At 53.8% G+C, this 23,265-nt stretch overlaps 1 protein-coding gene and 1 long non-coding RNA gene across 5 annotated transcripts in view; both read right to left on the bottom strand.

The window, feature by feature from the left end:
* Positions 1 to 18,149, bottom strand: part of SLC5A9 (solute carrier family 5 member 9) — a 31,565-nt gene extending 13,416 nt beyond the window's left edge. The window contains exons 1-11 of one of the 2 annotated variants that reach the window (XM_082688103.1): positions 17,861 to 18,149; positions 11,864 to 12,082; positions 9,779 to 9,850; positions 6,802 to 6,906; positions 6,330 to 6,494; positions 4,919 to 5,024; positions 4,305 to 4,385; positions 3,755 to 3,960; positions 3,444 to 3,579; positions 2,865 to 2,972; positions 610 to 760 (exon numbers count right to left, since the gene is read on the bottom strand). In XM_082688103.1, coding sequence (XP_082544229.1) covers positions 610 to 760; positions 2,865 to 2,972; positions 3,444 to 3,579; positions 3,755 to 3,960; positions 4,305 to 4,385; positions 4,919 to 5,024; positions 6,330 to 6,494; positions 6,802 to 6,906; positions 9,779 to 9,850; positions 11,864 to 12,019 — 1,286 coding nt within the window. In that variant the 5' untranslated portion in view covers positions 12,020 to 12,082; positions 17,861 to 18,149. Of the gene's footprint in view, positions 1 to 609; positions 761 to 2,864; positions 2,973 to 3,443; positions 3,580 to 3,754; positions 3,961 to 4,304; positions 4,386 to 4,918; positions 5,025 to 6,329; positions 6,495 to 6,801; positions 6,907 to 9,778; positions 9,851 to 11,863; positions 12,083 to 12,891; positions 12,947 to 17,860 lie in introns of those variants that run through there. The other variant, XM_082688104.1, reaches the window with a different exon arrangement.
* The window catches only part of LOC309843112, a 1,054,942-nt gene that overhangs the window by 922,424 nt on the left and 109,253 nt on the right, over positions 1 to 23,265 (bottom strand). The gene's annotated exons all lie outside the window — the stretch shown is intronic.

The raw sequence follows: 23,265 nt of genomic DNA, 5'->3' as shown, positions 1-23,265 counted from the left end.
GCTTGTTGTTCAAGGCTCTGTGTCCACTGGAGACAGCCATCCTGTCAACTTCCTGGCTGCAGCAGCCCATGCTGCATTACCTGTGCTACTGCTACCATGCTCAGCCCTCAGCACAGTCAGACCAGTACACATCGCCCCGGTGTCCCCAGCACAAGGTTTGATGCAAGGGGAATGCTCAGGGTGAGTCTGATGGAGTAAATTTAACACGCTTTCCGTTTTCCTGGGATAATGGCCAGAGCTATTCTAGAGCTCCTGGGGGTGAACTGCTTGCTAACTACCCCCGACCCCCTACAGTTCACCTTCCCTTTCTTAAATGCTTTGTCAGCTTCTCTCACTTACTCAGTCATCAGAGAAAGAGAAAATTGAACAGACAGGGAAGAGTTTATTTCTCCTTATTCTGGAAGTGGAGGAATGTCCAGAGCTGGGGAGGGACTTACGTGAGGTCCTGCGGGAAGCCGGAGCTAGAACCAGGTCCTACAACTGCCAGTGCCGGGGCCCAGACCCGGCCGTGCCCCTGCCCCCGCCCTCCAGGGCAGCCCAGGGCAGGGAGGCGAGGGGAGAGGGGTCCTGCCTGCAGGAAGGGGTGCTCCAGAAGAGGGGACAACGCACCTGCCCACCACCATCAGCTCCTGCTCGGTGGCCTTCCTTCGGAGGCGCAGCCACACGTCAATGGCAAACAAGGTGCTGCTGCTGTTGAAGATGGAGGTGAGTGAGCTCATGAGGGCGGCCAGGATCACGGCGATCATCAGGCCCCGCAGACCTGGGGAGAAGCGAGGTCTCCGTGGGCAACCGGCCGGTGAGGGCCAGCTCTGCCGGGGGCCACGGAGCCTACAGTGTCCAGAAGAGCCGGGGGTTTGGGGTGGTGATGGCTTGCAGGAGGTTCCCATCTGGGCGGGTAAGGAATCCAAGAGCCATGGAGGCCGGCTTCTGGGTAAGCACTGCCTCTGTCTTGCTCTGCGGCCTTGAGCAAGTAATCTGCACCCAACCTCCTCAGCTGCATCGCCGAGAGTAGTGGGACTGGGTGACGCTGCTGCTTTGACTCCTTGGTCTGGGTTTCAGAGTTTGTAGACACTGGGTTACTGGCCCCTGCTGGGGAGGAGGGTGCCTGTTAAGAATGGAGTGTTTTGGGGGTGTCTGGGTGTCTCAGTCATTGAGCACCCGCCTTCAGCTCAGGTTGTGATCCCAGGGTCCTGGGATAGAGCCCCGCATCCAGCTCCCTGCTTGGCGGGAAGCCTGTTTCTCCCTCTCCCACTCCCCTCTGCTTATGTTCCCTCACTCACTGTGTCTCTCTCTGTCAAATAAATAAATAAAATCTTTTTAAAAAATTTTTAAAAAGAAAAAAGAATGGAGTGTTTTCTGTCTGTGTGCCTTTTCATGGACACAGTGGTGTCGGGTTAAGGCCCTGGCCTGGGAGGCAGAAGGCCTGGATTTGTTTCCTGGGTCTGCAAGTAACTAGCTGTGTGATCTTTGAATGAGTTCCTTCCTTTCTGGACCTATTCTCCCCCTGTTTGCAGGAGAGGGTAGAACCCACTGATCTCTGCGGTCTTTATGACGCTAATGATCAAGCTTCTAGAAACAAGTCGTCTATCTAGGGAGACCACTTTCCATCAGCCCAACCTCGGCCCTCTTTCCTCTCAGTCCAAACATTGAACCACCTCCTAGAGGTCTCCCTGAAAGAGTTAAGGCGTTCCAAACAAACCGAGGCCAGCACCTTCTTCTGGGGTCTTCTGTTGCTTCCTTTGGTAGCAAACTCCAATCTTCACAGCAGACACTCAGTTATCCTAGACCCCTCCTCTGCTGCCCTCCCAAGCCCCCTCCCTCGATCAGCCTCCCTGTGGATGGCCAGTCCCAGCCAGGCCCCCCACCATCTCTACTGTTTCTTTGATTCATTTCTTTTTCTACGGGAGAGAGGGGAGAGCTCAGCTCGAGCACTTCCCTTATAAACCTGGCTTTTGCCTATACTCCTACTCTCAATATCATCGTGAGCCCAGGACCTGGGAGCCCTCTCTGGATCCCTCTGTCTCTCTCATCCCTTAAATGTAATCAGCCACCAAATCCTGCCACCTGTACCTTACAAAGATCTTTAAATCCCTTCTGTCCACCCCAAAACCACTGACCTGGCCCAGGCCATCAGCACCCTCAGCTGGGCCACCGCAAACCCGTGAACCTTCCCTCTGCCTCCCCGAAGCTAAGCTCTCCCTCAGACTGCTCCTTCTGAAGATCGAATCCCCTCATGTGCTCTGGCCTAAAACCCCGAGGAAAGGCTCTGCTCCACAGTGAGGGGCACGGCCTCCTCTCCACCCCGGCGGCCCATTCCCCCTGCAGGTAAGCCCCACGAGGCCGCTTCAGACGTCCTGCTCTCTGGTCAGCCCTCAGCCTCAGCACATGCAGTCCCTCCTTCCCCGCGACATTTCCCACCTGCACCTGGCTTTGTCTGCTTAAAATGTTCCTCGGGATTCAGCTCCATTTCCTCTCCTCTGGGAAACCTCTGAGATTCCCCCAGGCTGGGTCAGGTGCCTCCTTAGGGATTCCTCAGCCACACTGTGTCCCCACACTGGTGACGCAGCATTGTATCCTCAGTGAGCCCAGGTGTGTCCTGAGGATGGCATAAACCCCAAGCACAGGGGCGGGCCTTTCATCCCTGCATCTCCAGGATTAGATCCAGACTGGGTGTGTAGACGCTCGTGAAAACTCTGTGTGTGTGTGTGTGTGTGTGTGTGTGTGTGTTGGGGAAGGAGGTGTGGAGGTGAAGTTTTATCCCCTATTCCCATCCATATCCATCCTTAAAGCCCCTCCTGGGCAGCAGGGATTGGAGGAAGCTGGGGGATGGGCGTGAAGGGCGACGTGGGGGAGGCAGGACTCACCGACGGGCATGAGGGCTATGACCAGCTTAGGGTAGGCGATGTTGGAGCAGCCCACTCGGGCCCCGCAGATTCTTTGGCAAACGTCAGGGTCTACACAGCCCACCTCATCTATAGAAGACGTGATGGCCATTAGAGCCCAATATTTGCTTTCCAATGGGAAGAAACTACAGGAAACCTTTTCCTACTGACTCTGGAGAGAACTAGCATCTCTTGTAGGAGCGAGAGGGTCAAGGGGCAGGCCGATGTCTGGGTACCACAATCTAGCCATCTCCAGGAAATTTCTTGATCACATACTATCCTGCAAAGCCTGACAGACTCCTGTGGGTTTGAGGCCTTCTATCTTGCTTAAAAGGCAAAAATCCTTAGAAGGCACCAAGAATGCCTTCATTGGTCTTTCCCTTATAAAGCGAAAGTAGGATTTTAAGATGACATTCAGATACAAATGTCTTCTTCTGAAACATTTACTGTATGTTTGGCCCACAAAGCCTGACACACGATGTATTCTTAATAGAAGTAACAGGTGGGCTCCCCCACCCTCCACCCCACCCCACCCCCAGTGCAACACCATCCAGCTCCTACCTGGGTACAGGGCCCGGCTGATCATGCCAGGCATGACAATGAAGAACATGGGCAGGATCTTCAGATAACCCCCCAGCACAGAGCCCCCCTTGGCATGGGACAGATTCTTAGCAGAGAGAGACCTCTGCACGATGACCTGAAAAGGGAGGAGCAGTGGCAGGCTGCTCAGCTTGGTGGGGCTCAGCTCAGCCACACGTGAGCCCTGAGGTGGTCCGGGAACAAGGCCCGACCCTCTCTGCTTCTAGATGCATGGTTTTCCCACAGGGAACCACCCGTATGATGGGCTGGGCCAAGCCTGGCTGGGGCATCACCTGGTCCGTGCACCAGCACCACGTGGCCAGCACCGTAAGCCCGAAAATGAGGCCAGGCCAAGGGATGTCCCCATTCACAGGGTCCCGGAGCATGTGGAAGGCGTCAGACCGGGGGAGATGGCAGGTGGTATTGGGGACTGTGGCATTAGGGATGGCCTGTCTATACCGCTGCTCCAGGCCTGGGTACCAGCCTACCTCCTGAAAGCCTGTGGAGAGAGACCACAGGAAGTGACACGGCCCTGAGACCCTGCTAGGCCTGTCCCATGCCCCTACCCTAGCTTCTAGTCCCATGTGGGGCCCTGGGGCTTGGAACTAGTATGGGATTTGGGAATCGGGGAGGGACATGGGGCTCAGACCCTTAGTTGGTGTAGCGAGAACTTTGCTCATTTGGAACCCAGTGGGGGGGGGGGCGTGGAATAAGGCTCTGTGCTCTGGAAAGTTCCAATCAAACCACAGAGGTAAAAGTCCAAGACAGATCAGTAAGAAGTTTCTACATGATTGGCAGGCGTGGGGGGTGGGGGTAAGGAATATATTCAGGTCTCTACCTTACCCAGAAACATGAGGACCAGGGCGCCCCCCACCATGATCACCGTCTGCAAGGCATCTGTGTAGATCACGGCCGTGAGGCCCCCTGTGGACCCAAGGAGAGGGCTCATCAGTGGACACCAACAGGGGGTTCCTCTCTGGGTGCCTACCCTGTGCTTGGCCACACTGAGAAGCCCTCTTAGCAGGTGGATTCTCTCTGTCTGCCTTCCCCCCACTGGCTGGTCCTAGTCACAAGCACTCTGGTCTAGCTCTCTCTCTCCCCAGCAGGCCCTGAGTGTGGCCACTGTGCCTCAGTTAGTTCTTGTTGTTAATATCCTAGGGCTATTCCTCCGCTGTGCTGGGAATTTCCACCTACCCCAACTCCACTGAAATTCCCCAGCTTTGCAGGCTGACTTAGCCACGAGCTGGGGTCCCAAGTGCCCAGACCTGGGGGAGACAGGGGAAAGCGGGCTGGTGGCTTTGTCCAGAGCAGGTCCTGATGACCCCAGTCCCGATAACAATCCCCTAGTCGCACCCCTGCTCACTGCTACATCCCTAGGCATCCCTCTCCACCTCCTTCTGTCTCTTGGTCTCTGCTCCTGATGCCTGCGCCCCAGTTCAACCTGCCCTCGGCCCTACCAGCAATGGTGTAGACGGCCGTCACCACCAGCAGCATCACCGTGGAGAGGTAAAGGTTCCAGCCCAAGGCCATCTGGATGAAGAGAGCTCCAGAGAAGATGTCAGTCTGCAGAGAGCCAGGACCCAGGAGTCCAGGTCACTTGAGGCCCTTGCTGTGGCCACCAGGGTATGTCGCCTCCTGCTCAGCGATACCAAGTGCTGGCAGCCCTCATCCCATGATGAGGGTGAGCCTAGAGTGCTGTGCTGAGGAGGACGGGCTTGACCTTGCAGACACTGAGGGGCCATAGGGAGTGTCAAGCAGAGGAGCCCCACATCCAACTTTGGAACCAGGAACAATGTCATCTGGGGCGCTGATGGGAGAGTCTTTGCCCAGAAGGCAGGGGTGAAGGAATAAAGTGAAGACAAAGGAGGTGAAGCGGGGAGCAGGGGTCGGAGAAGAGAGAGCGGGTCCCCAGAGGCTCGCCGCCTGCTCCCTAGCAGAGCAGAGACAGCAGAGGCAGCTCCGGCACCCACGAACATGCAGGGGCAGGAGCCCGGTGCAGAGGACCGCACTTCCAGACACGCCTCGTGTTCAGGTTTATTAGAGGACTCTGGAGCGTCCTCTGCCGGAGCAGCCTTGGGCTCATTTTCAAGCTCGGTCCCTGTCAGTGCCTGCTTGCTGACCCCCCTGCACAGCTCTTTAATGAGCCCATCCCAGGTCTACAACAGGGCAAGGTGCAAGGACCCCTGGACTGGGGCACAGGACCCAAACTTTAGTTCCAGTCCCACAGCTACATTCTGTGTGGATGTGGGCAAGCCATCTGCCTTAAGTGTGTTTTCTGAGTGCAGGTCAAGGAAGGAAGAATAAGGACCTTTGTTACTGTAACATTCTAGGTAACCAATGCATGGTGCTAAATGGAGAATCACTTAACGGAAAGATAAATGAATCAATGAGCTCTAGATGATGGAGTCTTTGAATAGAGGGACTGTCATTTACACAACAGACATTTCTTATTCATCTGTGATCACTCCACTGCTGAGCGGGGGCTTGCATTGAAGGTACGTTTCATCCCTTCTTCCTCCCTTCCTTCCTTCTACCAATCTATTAGCTGTCCATCCATCCATCCATCCATCCATCCATCTATCCATCCCTACACCCAACAATAAGCCATGACACAAACTCAGCATTTTTGGGCGGCTGCATAGCTTAGTCAGTTAAGCATCTACCTTCAGCTCAGGTCTTGATCCCAGGGTCTCAGGATGGAGCCCCGCATCAGGGTTCCTGCTCAGCAGGGAGTCTGCTTCTCCTTCTCCCCCTGCCCCTCCCCCTGCTCTTGCGCACGTGCTCTCTCTCTCTCAAATAAATAAACTCTTAAAAAAATAAACTCAGCATTTTAAAGGAGAAGGTGGCCACACTGGAGTGGGTACTCACAGAAATCTTGGTGAAGATGTAGAGGATAAGAGATAGGACAGACATGTACACCTGGATCCTGTGGCCGCCAAACCGCTTCTTCAGATACTGCGGCATCGTGACCGCCCCGGCGGCGATGTACACAGGGACGAAGATCCAGCCCAGGGCCAGAAGCAGCCAGGTTGCCTTGGAGAGTGGGGAGAAGTAGGTCTCTACATCTTAGATGCAGAGAGAGGGGCAGCCCCTACCCTAGGGGGAGAACTGAGCCAGGGAGCAAGGGACCTGGGACCTAATCTTGGCGCTGTGTGGTCTGATGAGTCCCTCTTCCTCCTCCAGGCCTTGACTTCCTCATCTATAAAATGGGTTCTTGATTTACCATGCATCCTCTCCAAGCACCTCCAATGCTTCCCTCAACCCTAAAGACTGGGATGGGGGTCAGGAAAGCTTCAGACCTCCATTTCCCCCTGAGAAGCCTCCAGGCCAACTTCCTTACGTTCCATTCGAAGCCGCCCACAGCAAGACCTCCAGCGGCTCCTGTCCCAGCCAGGCCAATGAACAAGCCACTGCCCACGTTGCTGGACATCAGAGAGGCTCCAATCTGCAAGGCACAAGTGGGGTCAAGGTTCAGAATCAGTTTTAACCCAAATCAGTCTGGAGCCAGGACCACAGGCCTCAGGAGCTGTGGACAGAGCAGGAGCTGGGCTCAGGAAATCTGAGATCAGAGGAAGGAGAGGACATGAGGGAGCACAGAGGAGGAGGGACGGACCTGGCATTCACTGGGTACCTATGTGTGCAGGCACTGCACGAGGCATTTAATATGCAGCAATACACTTTATCTTCATGAACATTTCAAGGGATGGGCATTAATCTTTTCAATTTACAGAAGAAGGAAATAATGTGGGGAAAAACAAAGCCACTGGCCTCAGGCCACCCAGTGAGTGAGTGGCCAAGTGGGAAAGAAGGAAAGCCATGGGGAGCAGGGTCACGTAGGGAGGACAGGGCTCTGCACTGGGCTGTCCGTCTGGGGGCCTCCAGACATGAGGATGTTGAGGGGAAGGAGGGGGTCCCCTCGAGAGGGATTGGAAAGGCCCCCCCCATGACCCCAGTGCCTCCAGGCTCCAGGGCAAGGCCAGGCAGAGGGAGAAGCCAAAGGGCTGACCACAGGCTGGGCCAGCCTCTGAGTTGAGGTCATGCTTCTCTAGGAGGCAGCCAAATACTCTGAGGCCTTAGAGACACTGACCTAAGGACCATAATGGTTAGTACAGTTAGTATGTAAGCAGCATCGCCAAGTGTCGGGCAATGTTCTAAGTTTCCTCATGCAGTCCTCACCACAGCTCTGGGTCGGATATCCTGTTACATCCCCAGCTGACTGAGGGGGGAACTCAGGCACTGATAAATGACTTGCCGGAGCTCCAGAACCAGTGAGTGATGAACCTTTGAACCCTGGCTCCGGTAACCAGACTGACTCCAGTAATGACTGCACAATTATTGCTGAGCTCCTAATAAGCACTCATTACTATCACCTTTTATTATTGGATGGGATCCTTCGTTGGGCAGGGGGAGGGCCAAAGGGAGGGGCTGGAGCCTGGGCAGAGACCAGCCCTTGGGGACAGGCCCCCAGGTCCAGAGGTGTAGACTCTGCTCTGGGCTTGTCCCCTGTGTCAGCCTAATAAAATCACTTCCTCCTGCAAATCCTGACTCTTCACTTGTAAAATGTGGGGACTTACCTGTTCCCACTGCCTGTTTTAGAGGTTGCTGGGCGGTAGAAAGCGAAAACAAAGGAAAGGTACTGAGGCCTTCAGAGATCAGACCGCAGACAGCATAAAGGCACAGAGATTACAACCGGTTTGACGTTGCTCATTGCCTCAGGCACCTCTGCTGCCACACACTCAGGTGGTCCTGGGGATGCTGGTGGGGCCGGCGCTGGAGCACCTAGCCAGGGCACAGAGCACTGGGCCCTCCCTGAGGCTGTTCTAGGAGCAGGGAGCTGCCTTGAACCCACCCAGCACAGGCTCCTAGCTCACGACTCAAGGAGGCATCGGTCATCAGGGTTGGAAGGGGGACCAGATGGGCCCCCTGGGACCAGGGATGCTGCTGCTCCTGCTCTTGGCTTCCCAGCCACACACTCTCTTTGGGGTACAGGATGGGGGGTGAGGCACGTCTCAGGACTGTCACAGACTCCCGTAAGCTCCAGGGTTGTAAATGGGACGGAGATACCCCAAGCAGTGCTGGCTCTGCTCAGGCTGAAGCCTGCTCCCAGGGCAGGAGGCCCAGCTCCACACCACACACACAGCCGTGCCCCACAGAGACGGCCCATCTCCACACTCCACTGGTCTCGGGAGCACCCTCCTCGTGTCCAGAGGCATGGGGTTTCCTCACACCTACAGTGAGACACAGAGTTTCACATGGAGCAGGAAGATCTGCTCTCTGCAGGACCGGATGAGCACCCAGGCCAGCCCCTGGTCACTCCCCCAAATGGATCAGAGAGGCGCCCTGTCCTGCTTCTCGTCCCTGCTAGTGACTCATCTCCAGGGCTGTGATAGGGGGTGGGGCTGGGGATCCAGCAGAGAGGAATGGCCTCCAAGGGGCTTGCTTTCTTTTGTCGAGGGGATGGCAGGCACCACCGGGGACCCAGTTACTCTCCCTCTGAGCTGCCAGGCCCTCCGTCCCCTGCTGTCCTGGGGACTCTCACGCTGAACACACGAGATCTCCCTGACCCGAACTCCTCCTGTCCCAGATACCCGAACCTTCCAGAGAGCTCTGTCAGAATCCTGGGCTTCCTCTCCTCTTTAGTGAGTCTGTCACCTGTGCAGGTGGAGAAAGTGGGAAGAGCCAGCATGGGGTGTAGGGATGGCTGGTGGTGTGTAAGTGCATGCACACGGGCGTGTGTGAGCCGGGTGTGTCTGCGCGTGTACACAGCCGCAGCGCCCTGGGTGCTGACTCTCCTACCATTCGATTTCCAGGCAGGGCGTACCTCCCTCCGTGCTGTTTCAGGAAGAGGAAGTCAGTTTTGCGGACTAAGAGAAACAAGTGAGGCAGGCGGATAGGGGAGGCTGGGGTTGGCAAAGGCGTCGGGATCAGTTCCCTGAGGTTGCTGGGAATGGACGTATGTGGTCCCCCTCACTGCTCCACGGTACTAAGCAGATATGTCTCCTTCCCATCTCCCGTGGCTGAGGCCAGAGACTTCCCGGAGATACTCACAAGCCCCCCTGCTTCCCTCCTGTTTTCTGTGAGTCTGTCTGTCCAGCTAACGTGAGCTTCTCCAAGACAGGAACGTTCTAGGTTATTTCTTTTGGAGGGCGCTCACCCAAGGTGTGTGTTAACAAGATCGTTCTGGTGGTGGGGTGACTTGGGGCCATAGAGAAGGAGCCCAGAGTGCCAGGAACCCCACTCATGGGGCTGAGACATTAGCAAAAGAAGACAAGACGAAGATCCAATGGTGGGAGGGGCAGGGAGGAAGATTGACTCACCGGCCACCAGCTCATGGACCTCCCTGCCAGGAAATAGCCACCAATTGTGCCTCGGCTCGCGCGAATGGATGACTGGAAAGGAAGGGGAGAGAGCTGAGGGTTTCTGGAGCTCACCCACCTCTGCCCCTGGGCTCAGGCACTGGGGGACCATGAGACCCAGATGGGCAGTTTCACTGGTTTTACTCTACCTGCCTTTGGGAGGGGCACCACCTCTCTCTGGGCCTCACCGTTCATCCTCCAGGGCTGGTGTGAAGAGCCAAGGGGTCAACAGAGGTTAAAGCCTTGGCGAGCAGCACCGTGTTGGGCAAGCGTGCAAGATTCTGGTTATTGCCACCTTAGCCCTCCTTCTGTCCAAACTCCCGTTCAGGAAGTGATTTATACCTGATCTCCTTTCCGCAGGACTCCCACACTGGGGCTAGGATGGCAGAAAGCCCCACAGGCCCAAGCAGAGAGAGGCCCCATTTGGGGCTTCTCTGCCCTGGCCTGAAGTGGGACCACACGGTAGGAGCCCGGCCAGTCTCCTCATCTGAAGAACAAGAGGAGAGTGGATGTGAGGGAGTTCCTCTGGAGCCTCAGGGGCTGGGAGCGTGGATGGCAGGCATGGAAGCAGAAACCTGACTTTATTAAGATGCTAAAAGCTCTGGGATGCCTGGGTGGTGCAGTTGGTTAAGCGTTTGCCTTGGGCTCAAGTCATGATCCCAGGGTCTTGGGATTGAGCCTCACATCGGGTTCCTCACTCCGTAGGGAGCCTACTTCTCCCTCTGCCTCTGCTGCTCCCCTGCTTGTGCTCTTTCTGTCTCTCTCTGACAAATAAACAAATAAAATTAAAAAAAAATGCTGAAGCCAGCAGGTCTCTGATTGGGTCTAGAGGTGGGAGACATACCTGAAGAAGAGGAAAGGAAAAGAGAAAAGGGGCTTCTTTGCCCCAAGGAAGCATCCCTAGTCACTAGGGAGTGTTGGGGGAGGGGAGGGGCTGGTTCTTGTGAAGCCTTTGCTTGAACTTCACCTGCCACCTGTCACCTCCCGCCCTCGGGCAGGCCAGATGAGCAGAAGGAATTCTTCTCACACGTGAGGAAACTGAGGCCAGAGTCAGGGAGCAACTTGCCCAAGGTCACTGAGGAGTTGGTGCCTTTCCTGCCAGGAGTCGGTGACCAGCCTTTTGCCCATTTCTTCCTCACATCAGCCTTGGGAGAAGGGACTGTTCACCCCGCTGTACAGCTGAGGGAACTGGGGCCCAGAGAGAGTGTGTGACCCAGCCTCAGTAAGTGACTGGCTGGGACTCTCATCACCATCTGCCACCCAGCAGCATCTGAGGGGGCTGGCCCGTCTCCCGAAGGGGCCGTGGTGACACCTGCCATGTCTTGCTCCTTGCCATGCCGGGCACTGGGCCAGGTGCCTAAATGTGTCATGTTACTCAGGGCCATGACCCCTCTGTGGAATAGTCTTTATCATTCTCACTGTCCACATGAGAAAAGGGGGCTCACAGAGCATTCGCATGTTCCCAGGGCTCTGGGGCTCTGTCAGCTGGGATCTGAAATCAGGGCTCCCTCCTCTTAGAGCCTGGCCCCCGCTCCAGGGCTAAGGCTCTGGTGGACAGTGGAGAGCAGAAGGACCTTCGGAGTCACCTGGCTCCCTTCCCATGAGCACCCAAACCCAGCTCCATTAGAAAGCGCCATTCCTTGCCAAGACACCCACCGGTGGAGGGGGGTGGGTAGGCCAAGAGTGGAGCAATCACAGAGCTGGCAATTCTGGCATGGGAAGGAGGGCAGGAGTGGGGATGGGGGATGGGTGGGGCCAAAAGCCGCAGATGCACAGAGACAGGGAGTTGGGAGATGGGGGTCCTTGCCTGGTCTGCCTCTACTTGCTATGCGCCCTCAGGCATGTCACACCCCTCTCTGTGCCACAGTTTGCCCATCTATAAAAGAAGGGACTGGAGAGAAGGATTTCGGAAGGATTTCTGCATCTTATACCTGTGCCTCCCTTATCCACCTTCCTTCTGCCCACCCTGCCCCAGCTTCACCCCCAGCCAGAGAAGGAAGCTGTCCCTGCCTCCCCTGTCAGCCTCCAGCCTCCAGGACTACTCACCCAGACCCCCACACCAATGACAAAGATGAAGTAGACAACCAGGACCCCGATGTCGTAGGCGTGCAGGCTGACTCCGGAGCCTAGCGCTGAGCGTGGAGCTGTCACAGTCCTGACCCCATTTCCTGACGCTCCAGTCCCCATTGTTGCCAGCTCCATGCTTCTCTGTTAGAGTCACTCACCGCTGGTTGGACTTTGAGGCGCTCCTGGCTTCGTTCCTTCCTTTAATGATTAAACAACCCCAAGTGCCATTAGTTGCTAAGAAAGCTCTGAGCCCCAGTGGCACGGAAAGTCCTGGTCCCCTTTCCTCCTAACTGCCACCCCATCCTCTGTGGGACTCTCTCCCTTCCCCTGCCCCCAGTACACACACACACACACACATGCACACACGTACACACACATGCACACTCCCACCCCTGAGAGCAGCAGAAGGAGGAAGAGGAGGAGGAGAGGAGGAGAATCCTGGAATTCTGGAGATGGGAGGGACCTCCGAAGTCGAGCAGTTCAAGCTCCTGCTTATGTGGAGGGGAAACTGAGGCCCAGAGAGGCTAATGGTCACACAGGGAAGTAAGGTGGAGCTGGGACTAGAGTCCAGGTTTCTTAGTAGTGAGTTCAATGCAATTTTCCTCATTCCCAGAAGGAAGACCAGGGAAACAGTCCTGTGACCCTTGCCTCTACCATGTCACGTACTGCTACTTCCACTCCCCTACACCCCCCCCCCCAGCTGTCATTTTTCTTTTTATTTTCCAGTGTAGGAAAGTGAGGCCCAGGAAGAGACAATGTTCATTCCAAGTCACAGTGTGGGCCCGAATTCACCCCTGCTGGGTGCTAGGACAAGTGGATTGTCCTGGAAAAGACAGACAGCTCACTGTGCCCAGAAGTCCTGCTACCCAGGACCCAGGCGGCCTGCTTTCCCATCCCAGCAGCACATCTCACTGAACTGCAGAGTGACCGTGGACAGACCGCCCTGGCCACCCCCAGGCCCATGTTCACAGACACCCCACGCTGAGCACCTTCCCCTCTCATTTTACCTAACCCGAAGCCGGCAGCCTGGGCCTGCAGCAGCATCTCCTCTGATGCATCTGAGACCCATCAGTGAGCCAGCCGGCCATCTGAGCAGCCCAGAGTCCAGAGAGTGCCAGCAAGGGAGCAAGAGAAGTGCTGAAACCTTGAGGATAGATATGTGAAGCTTGTAATACAAAGCCCAGCCTTTGACCTGTCAGTGAGCCCCAGACATCCCCCCCCTCCCCAGCGCCTGTCTAGTTTTGCTCTATGTTATTTGTGTCCCAGCTCGGGACAAATTAAAAACAACAACTTAAGGGCACGAGAGGCAAGGCCATGCAGGGCGGCGCGGGAGCCCGGGCAGACGGCCGCACAGCGCATGCGCGTCCTCACGACCGGCTAACAGACGAAGGATGACGAGGAAAGACAGGCCAAACTGGAGCGAACAAACCGACAAGTTAGGTTCCATCCACGCTCGGCCAAGGGCGTTCCCACACAGCAGCTGAGGGTCCGCGTGCATACTGCTGGCCCAGAGGCACCGAGGAAAGATCACCGTGTGGCCATTACGGATTTCCATTTAGTCAGCATGGATCAGGGAATCCAGACAGGAAGAGTTGCGTCCAAAATGGGTTAACAGTGTAGACAGGTGTTGGCATTCAAGGATGAGGCCTCACATATGCAGGAAATCCTCTCCGAGAGGTCCCGAGACGGAGGATGTGGTCTCGCTGTGGCTCTCGCTGGAGGGAGGCACCTGCGCTGCACCTGGCTCGGGGGGCGGGGACACCTGCGTGGGAGCTGTCCCTCCCAGGCTGGCGGGAAGACAGCCGCTCATGCAGGACCGTGCCTGCGGCACAAGGCATGCCAAGATTCGCCCACCTGCTTCCTTCTAGCTGAGGGGCTTATGGAAGGAGCAACAGAGTCCGGTCAGGAGGGCTCCAGGGAGGGCCTTCTCACGGAGTGCCACAGAGGGGCAGCAGGCGGGGAGATGGAGAGACTCAGGTCTGGCTGACAATAGCCCCTTCCCCCCACCCCAGGAATGCAGAGTAGCCCGCCTTGGAAGGGGGACCTACAGGAAGAGCGGTTAATTTTAGATGAAGTTACGGTGTATAACATATGGTGTGGGACGTTATAATTCCTAAGTAGTATCTGCAGTAAGACTGTGTTCTTCGAGTTACAGTGGCCCTGGGCATGGCTATGGCTCCCTGGTCAGGGGGACATGCTTGCAACTGGTCTAGGGGGGACAGAAGAACCATACTTGAGAAAGCTGCTTTTCCTACATCCTCTTTATTCCGTGTGTAGTTCTCAGTAAGTAGAAGCCCAGGAGCTTGACTTCCGGTGTTCAGGGCCTGTGTCTCCCTTAGGCTTCAGGCTGTGCCATCATTGAAGAATCTGGAAAGCAGTGTTCTTGGAATTCTGGGGCCAGTGACTCCCTCCAGACTTACAGCCTTGCCTTGGAAGGTCACCACCCAAAATGCAGTCCCTTTGGACAAACTGTTCCCTCCCTATCCTCCCGAGGCTGTGTTTGGCCTGCCCTTCCCCACCCTCCTGATGGCTGCTCACATCCAGCCATGTCCAGGGCCCAGGGCCTGTGGCCTCTCTACCCTCCAGCTCCTCCCCGGTAGGCTGTGCACAGCCACCACAGGGTCCAGGTTGTCCCCTCAGCAGTCTCCTCATGTGAGGCTCCTCCTTCCCTCGTGCCCTCAGAGTTTGGGTCAGAATCCTTGCACTTCTTAGGTGCTGCGTGCCTGGAAGGGCCACATCCCCCATTTGCCCCCACCTCCAGGTGGGGCAGGTGCCCCCACATCTGTGCTATGTCCTTCTCCACCATGCCTTCCCAGAAGACTCCTCTCCCCTAGCCTGGGGAAGGTCCCCCTCCCTCCCATTTATCTCACTGATGTGGACTTACTAGGTGTGAGCCCTTTCAGGGACCTGGGTGCCTCATTCCTGTTCCTGTCCCCGTGAATGGACTCAAGTCAGCACTTAAAGAGTGGAGGACATTTCTGATAGATTGTGCTGGGGAGAGAAGGGCAGGGAGGCACAGCAGGAGCAGACAGGGCCCCTAGGCAGAGGGAGGCAGGAACACCACAGAGGAGTTGTACGCAGGTGTGGTGTGTTCAGGGAATGGCTTGTGGAAGGGACAGGGGCTGCAGCCTAGGGTCTGGAGGGAGAATGTGGAGGCAAGGAGGTATGGGAAGAAGGAGGTGGTGAGACATATTCTAGAAAATCCCTCTGGGAGAACACAGGCAGCAACCTCTTCAACCTCAGCTGCAGCAACTTCTTCCTAGAAACATTGCCAAAAGTAAGAGAAGCAAGGGCAAAATGAACTATTGGGAATTCATCAAGATAAAAACCTTTTGCACAGCAAAGGAAATAACAAAACCAAAAGAAAACAGCCAGAATGGGAGAAGATATTTGCAAATGACATATCAGATAAAGGGCTAATATCCAAAATCTATACAGAATTTATCAAACTCAACACCCAAAGAACAAATAATCAAATCAGAAAATGGGCAGAAGACATGAACAGACATTTCTGCAAAGAAGACATCCAGATGGCCAACAGACTCATGAGAAAGTGCTCAACCCCACTCGGCATCAGGGAAATACAAATCAAAACCATGGTGAGATACCACCTCACACCAGTCAGAATGGCTAAAATTAACAAGTCAGGAAATGACAGATGCTGGCGAGGATGCGGAGAAAGGGGAACTCTCCTACACTCTTGGTGGGAATGCAAGCTGGTGCAGCCACTCTGGAAAACAGCATGGAGTTTCCTCAAAAAGTTGAAAATAGAGCAATCACACTACTGGATATTTACCCCAAAGATACAAATGTAGTGATCTGAAGGGGCACCTGCACCCCAATGTTTATAGCAGCAATGTCCACAATAGCCAAGCTATGGAAAGAGCCTAGATGTTCATTGACAGATGAATGGATAAAGAAGATGTGGTATATATCTACAATGGAATACTATGCAGCCATCAAAAATGAAGTCTCACCCATTTGCAACAGTGTGGATGGAACTAGAGGGTATTATGCTAAGCGAAATAAGTCAATCAGAGAAAGACAATTATCATATGATCTCCCTGATATGAAGAATTTGAGAAACAAGACAGAGAATCACAGGGGAAGGGAGGAAAAAATGAAACCAGACAAAATCAGAGAAGAAGACCAACCATAAGAGACTCTTAATCTCGGGAAACAAACTGAGGGTTGCTGGAAGGGCGGGGGCGTGGGAGGGAAGTGAGGGCTGGGGATGGACACTGGGGAAGGTATGTGCTATGGTGAGTGCTGTGAATTGGGTAAGACTGATGAATCACAGATCTGTACCCCTGGAACAAATACTACATTATATGTTAATTAAAAAAAAAAAAGAAAGAAAATCTCTGTGGGGGCTAGGATGATGTAGATGAGGAAGCTGGCAGAACAAATTAATGGGACTGGAGCCTAGTGGAAAGGATAGAGAGGAGAGGGTCCTGGCTATTCTTACTGAGATGGAAGTGTGTCTATCTTTGCAGCTTCCTCTCTCACCGTGTCCCTTTCCTTGACTGTCGTGTCAGGGCCAGGATACTCCATGGCGGGCGCCCCGCCCCTCGATGGTCCTTCCCTTGGACTCCCAGTGCCTGTAAGCCCTCACTCCCTCCGCAGAGCCACGAGTGAGCCACCTTGGATTGTTCCATTCCTGAAAGGACCCACGCTGTAGCGAGGGTGGGTAGGGCCAGAAGCCCTTGGCTAAGGGAATGAGGCACTAATGGCAAGATCTTGAGCATGAGGCATGAAATGCTGATGATACGAAGTAGGCTGGGGCCCCCTGAAGCCACAGTGGGATTGGTGTTTTCCATGGGGAAGGAAACCACCTATCATGCTGCTGCCTGGGTATCTGCCTCTCCTCAGGCACTCCAGCCCCAGGCCAACCCCAGGCAGGCTCTGCTGTAGCTCTGGCTGGCCTCGCCCTCCCTTCTTGCAAGTTCTTCTGGAAAAACCACTCGAAGCCAACCTTCCTGCTATGAACTTCCCCTTCCAGAACAATGAGGGGTAAGGACTACATTTGCCAGCACATGCCAGAAGTTTTGGGTAGGTCACAGCCCACGTATGATCGAAATTGTGATGCTTGCTAGGGGAGCTGCCTTCATAATTCCCATTTTGTTAGGCGAGGAGAAGAGCTCATTGGTGATATCCTGTAGTTATGACTTATTTGGATTTTGAATTTAGTTTTGGTTTCCTCTAACAGCTGGTCTATATTTTCTCCTAATCCTATGTCTCTAGGGAGAGAACAGAGAAGGTGGATGGGTCTATAGAAGGGGAGAAATCAGCTCCGCTCGGCTTCCTCTCATGGGACCTCTGAGCAGGGCACAGAGATGGCTGGACTGGGGTCTGGATCTGGCTCCTCTCCTGTCATGCTTCCCTTAGCCACCCTTCCTTCGCTGGCCACCTCTGTTCTACCCCCACCACTTTGCTTTAGCTCTCAGCTCCTGTGGCCAATGATTCCCACTCCCCCTGCCAGGGACCCATCATCTGATCAACTGAAACCCAAATGCAATTCCATTGGACTGATCTCTGAGCACAGCGCGCTAGACTTCATCAGGGCTGTGCCATCACGCAACTCCGGGGGCACCTTCCCCCAAGAATGCATCAGTGGTGCCCTGGCACCATGGAAGGCAGTGGCTGTCCTCTCTGCAGGAGGGACAGAGGTAAGTAGGGCCCGGGAGGCCTGCAGAGGCCTTGGCTTCTTCATGGCTCCGCCCCACCCCCAGCCACTGAAAGGCCAAGGCTTTTGGAGGGCTCCCAAGTCAGGATTGCACAGTGGGGAAGGGGGGAGGCCCCAGGTGGGCAGGCTTGATGCTAAATTCCAAAAAGAAAGGATTGTTAAATAGGAGAAAGGAGGAAGAAAGACAGTGACAGAGCCCCAGTGTTGGGGACAAGAGATGAAAGAAAAAGAAGAGGGTTACAAGTTCCAGACATTACAGATGCAACACTGTCAGACCCACTGACCCCTACCTGTGCTGCCCGTCCTGGACAGAACCTCCTGGGTTCGGCTGTCAGCCTCAGGATCCCTGTCCTCAGCAGCTCTGGCCAGGCTCCCAGAGCTCAGGTTGTGGTGGGTGAGCCCTGGCTCGTCCCGCAGGTGCAGGCATGGGGAGGGCCCCAAACCTCCCTGCAGCCCACCAGGCCGGTTCTGAGGAATTGCACTTGTCCTGGCTCTGTGACGTTGTTTTGGGGTAAAGAGAATTTATTCTGTGCTCAGGGCTCTCCAGGACCCCAGGGTTAGACCAGGAAGACCACAGCTCGGAGTTGGCTGCCGAGTCTGCCGAGACAGCCGAGACAGCCCTCCCACACCCAGGCAGACAGGTTTCCCTGGGCAGACAGGTTTCCTGAGGCATTGATTGGAGCTTGGGAGAAGGTCTGGGGTTGGGTCACAGCTCATGCACAGGTGTGATTGGCACGTGCACACACAGCTGAGCCACAGGGGTGACCGGCACGTGCACACACACACAGCTCGTGCACTGGTGTGACTGGCATGTACGCTCTGAGGCACAGGTGTGACTGGCACATGCACACACACACATACACACACAGCTCATGGACAGGTGTGACTGGCATGTGTGCACACACATAGCTCGTGTACAGGCATAACTGGCACATGCACACAGAGCTGAGCCACAGGGGTGACCGGCACATGCGCACACACATACAGCTCGTGCACAGGTGTGACCGGCATGTGCGCACACACATGTGCATGTGTACATACACTTAACCAGCAGCTTGTCTAAGAAATGCTGTGAAGTCGTCCTGAAGACACAGACTCTCAAGTCAGATGAGTGCAAGTTCATTTAGGCTCCTAGGTGCGCCAGCTGGGGGATGGAGGTAAAGCCCTTCACCTTTTTCTGTCCCCTTTTCTCTTCTCTAAAATGGTGATAGTAACTATCTCAAGAGTCTTTGGAAGAATGAATTAACACAGTGGATTTGAAATTGTCTTATCAGTGGCCAAGTCCAGTGTCTGTGGGAGGCCTGGCTGTTAGCCGAGCCCCCATGGGGGTTTCGGCCTCCGTCATGAGCCCCTGTGGCCAGACTGCGATGGCTGACTGGTGGGTCGGAGAGTCACAGATGGGGTAGGAATTCGAGCCCTGGGTCTGCTGCTCACTAGCTACACTGTGATGGAAGAGTTATTTAACCCACAAAGTACAAAATTTTGCATCTGTAAAATGAGGTAAAAACGCACTGGAAAAATAGAGAATTGGGAAAATGAAATAGATGACATGTATGTAATGAGATGCTGAACTCGGGGCTGCCAGACTATTTCTGTCTTGGGTTTGGCTGCGGTCCAAAGGGTGAGAATGCTCTAACAGGTGCCTGCCCCCGCCCACACACACCTAAATGTGAGACAGAACTCCTAGGGAGCCTTGCCGAGGTGGCCTTGGCAGTGGCAGAGCTCAGCGTGCCTGTGGCCCCGCCACCACCCCTCAGCAAAAACACCGCGTCCACCCTAAAGTCCACGGACCCCAGCTGCTCCCAGCCAGAGGCTGAGAATGGCTGGCACCGTGCATGTCCTTTCCTGCAGGAAGCGTGGCTCATCTAATGGGCATCTCTGGCTGGAGGATTCTTCCCAGCCAAGGAGAAATCTTCCTAAAGCTCCCTAGAATCTCCCTGTCCTTCCCTCTTCCCTCCCAGTTACCCCCTGCTTCCTCCCTTTTGTCCTCTAGTTGTTTCCCCCAGCTAATCTCTCGCCTGTCTGATGTGGTCTCTGTGACAGCTTCCCGAAGGGACTGTGTGTGCACCATCCCTCTCTTGAATTCTGGGTTATATGAGACCCCACTATAACTCCTATTAGTTGTGTTATAACTGCTTGTCTGTTTCCCCTGTTAGGGGCGAATTCCTGGAAGGCAAAGGTTTGTTGGATTCATTTCTGTCCCTAGGGTATAGCCCAGGGCCTGGTACACCTTGGATTACTGTTACATTTTCATCAAATAAATGAATGAATACATATGGCATTCGTTTCCTCCTTTCCTCTGAAAGCTCTTTATAAAGTATAAAACTCAAAGCCATGCAAACTAATACATATCAGCTGGGACTAAGTTTGTATATAATACATACCCAAGTTAAGAGTATCTTAAACATGGGGCGCCTGGGTGGCTCAGGGGGTTAAAGCCTCTGCCTTTGGCTCAGATCATGATCCCAGGACCCTGGGATTGAGCCCCACATTGGGCTCTCTGCTCAGCAGGGAGCCTGCTTCCTCCTCTCTCTCTGCCTGCCTCTCTGCCTACTTGTGATCTGTCTGTCAAATAAATAAATAAAATCTTTAAAAAAAAAAAAAAGAGTAGCTTAAATAAGAAAGATTTTTTTTTTTTTTTTCCACACAAAAGTCTGGATGTAGAGTGAACAAGACTGGTAAGGTTAGTTCACAACTTCTTAAGAGAACTGAACTCCTTTTATCTTGTTGCCCTACCATCTTCCATCTCATTGTTAAAAATGGCTGCTCCCACTCCAGCCATTGCCTTGATATTCCAGTGTACATGTCCTGAAAATTACACACAACATTTCCACTGATTTCCCGTTGCCCAGAACTCAGTCACGCAGTCCCATCTAGGCTTCAGGGAAGGATGGGAAATGCTGTTAAGATTTTGGGTGGCCTGTGCCCCGGCAAGAATCTGCATTGTTTTTTACTCATTAACAGAGAAGAATGGATGCTGGGGGATCCTAGGAGACCCACCCTTTATAGTCCAAACAGCACACCATTGTCTTATTATCACTGTCCACTAGCTCTGATTTAAAATGTATACCCAAGCTGAAAAGTTATACATTTGGAATGATTGGATTATTATATATTTTTTTAATTTCACACAATGCTAGCCACAAATTTTTCATTTTCTAATTTCTATATAATACACAAAGAAATGAAGATAACATTATTGCATATAGATCCATAAGAGCCGGGACTCTGACACACTGGTTCAGAAACCCTCCCTATGGAAAGGAGACGCTCACGAGTAAAGCCTAAATGGTTCTGCCCTATTAAATGTCCTTACTCTGAAGTATCATTTTCAGAAGTTACCACATCAAATAAGGAATAGAGGCATCGTCCTCACTTCACAGTGGAAGGAAGGAAGGCCCTGAGAAGTCAGCATGTTTCCCAGGACCACAGGACCTTGAGCAGAGTTTACAGGAGGACAGAGATGGACACCCAAGACCACCAGCTACAAGATCGGTGCTCTGTCCTTTTTGTCACCCTGCCCCAGGGCTTCTTGGAAAGGGTGATGGTTGTGCTCTTTCCTCCCAAGCCCCCCAAGAAGGTGTGCGTTCAGTCTCCACTGGGGAGGAGGCTGGTGAGCACTAAGCTGAGAGGCACAAGACACACCATCCTGGGTTTATTGAAGACTTGAGTGTTCCTGTTGGGACAGAAGATGGGGCTGGAGGACTTGCACTGAGCTCCACACTGCCTGCAAAGGACACAGGGGCTCGTATTGGGTGTAGTGACGCAGCACAGCAGCTCTGAGATCAGGAAATGTTTGTTCTCTTTTCATGGAAGGCAAGTTTTGACCCTCAACTTTCTGGTGAGAAAATGGAGGCTCAGAGAGTTCCAGTCACTGGTCCGCCCAGAGGCAGGGGCAGGGCAGAGTAAGAGTTGAGCACGAGTCTCCCCCGCGGCTCAGCCTCTGTGGAACGCCCCCTCCCTTTCTCCCTCCCCAGGCCACTCCACTGCTCTGACCCCTGGCTGCAGCTCCCTGCCCACCAGACCGGACCAGGATCACTACCTAGATTATTCTGCAGCTAGAAGCCTGATAGCCTGTGAGGGCCTGTTGGAATCAGGTCCCATCGACTGGAGAGAGGAAATCTCACCGAGAGAGAGACTTGCCCCTTGTCAGGCTCGCAGTGCCTACTCGGCTGGACTCCATTGCCTGTCCTTTCCCTTCCCTGCAGGAATTATGTGAGGACGTTTCCTCATTTATGTAGGCTCTCCTGCATCCCAAGGTGGCAAATGTGATGGGCAGATACGGCCTTTGTTGCCTGCAGCAGATAGGGTCTACTCTAGCTCACTGACCTCAGCAAACCTAGTAGGGTTTAAGGAGAATCATCGGCACATCCTGGGATGGCTATCGAGCCAGTCGCTGGCTCTGGTGGGGCACTGATCCATAGTGATCAATAAATGGTCAATCAGTAAGACACCAGTCAATCATCAATTCATTTGTACTTATCAGCATTCACAGCTCCTATGGCATATCACTGTGCTTGGCCTGTGACTGGAGAAAATAAAGTGGAGAACGACCCTTCCTATAAGGAGACTGAGCTGGAGAGCTTAGAGGTAGCAAGAGAGAAAGGAATCGGGGATGTGAAGTAAGACAAGCATAGGGCTGAATGACACAAGCTTATTAACTGTGTGACCCTAGGCATGTGGCCTCACCTCTTGTAGGCTCCATCTTCTGAGACCCAGCTTGGCTGGTGTGAATGCGAAAGGAGAGGGTACAAAACCCTTTGCCAGTAGTTTGCGCTGTCTTGGTGATAGCTGGCAAACGCAGGTTGAAGGCGCACAACTATAGCTATTTACAGTCCTATCGGAATTCAGAGAAGGGAGAGAGTCATATGTGGATTCTCTTCAAAGGCCCTGGCTTGCAGAGTAGGTCCTTCTGACCCCTGTGGGTCTATCGCCCCAGAAAGGTTTCCCTTTTCAGAACATGCAGTACAAGAGATGGCCACTGGGAGGAGGAAGAGGACAAAGTTTGGCATCTTCCATCTGGCTGTCCCCCTAGCTCTGGGAAACCACTAGGTGACTGCCCTTTCCTCCACTAGGTGACTGCACTCCCCTCTCCCCCACCTTTCACCTTGTATTTGAAACTAAGCTTCCACGTACCATATCTGTAGATAGATGGGGACTCACTAGGTTTTTCGTGTTGCAGTAAGATGTCAAAAGTTCCCAAAGACATTCCTGGCATGGTGGGAGCCCGTGTGTCAGAAAAATATCTTGATTCCATTTTCTCTACCCTCCATCTTGCTCCAATACTTTTCCCCAGTTGTCTGTGTCACTCTCCCAATAGATCTCTGGAAATACGCAAATATCTGCAGTTTTCTGTATTTCTCTGAACTTTTGGAAACTTTCTCTGGAATGCTGTCACTATTTCTCTGAAATATTCAGAAGCTTCTTGAAATGCTGTGACTTTCTGTAAATCTCTGGATTTCTCTACTCTTCAAAACCACATATGCTCTCTGAGTCTCAGTGACTCTCAGTCCATCTGTCCACCACAGCTCATTATCATCTCACAAACGTTGTTGGGCAAAAAAAAAAAAAGGGGGGGGGCTACTTGTGACAAACGTTTCCCACTCACGAGCTTCGGGAAGCGCTTGCCTCCTAGCTCAGAGCTACACCTTTCTTGCTTGGGGGGAAGGTGGAGATCAGATGACTTCCCAGCAGG

Source organism: Mustela nivalis (assembly GCF_964662115.1).
Source record: "Mustela nivalis genome assembly, chromosome: 10".
NCBI classification, from domain to species: domain Eukaryota; kingdom Metazoa; phylum Chordata; class Mammalia; order Carnivora; family Mustelidae; genus Mustela; species Mustela nivalis.
The sequence above is the reverse complement of the archived record's forward strand: the minus strand, read 5'-3'. Positions and strand labels throughout refer to the sequence as shown.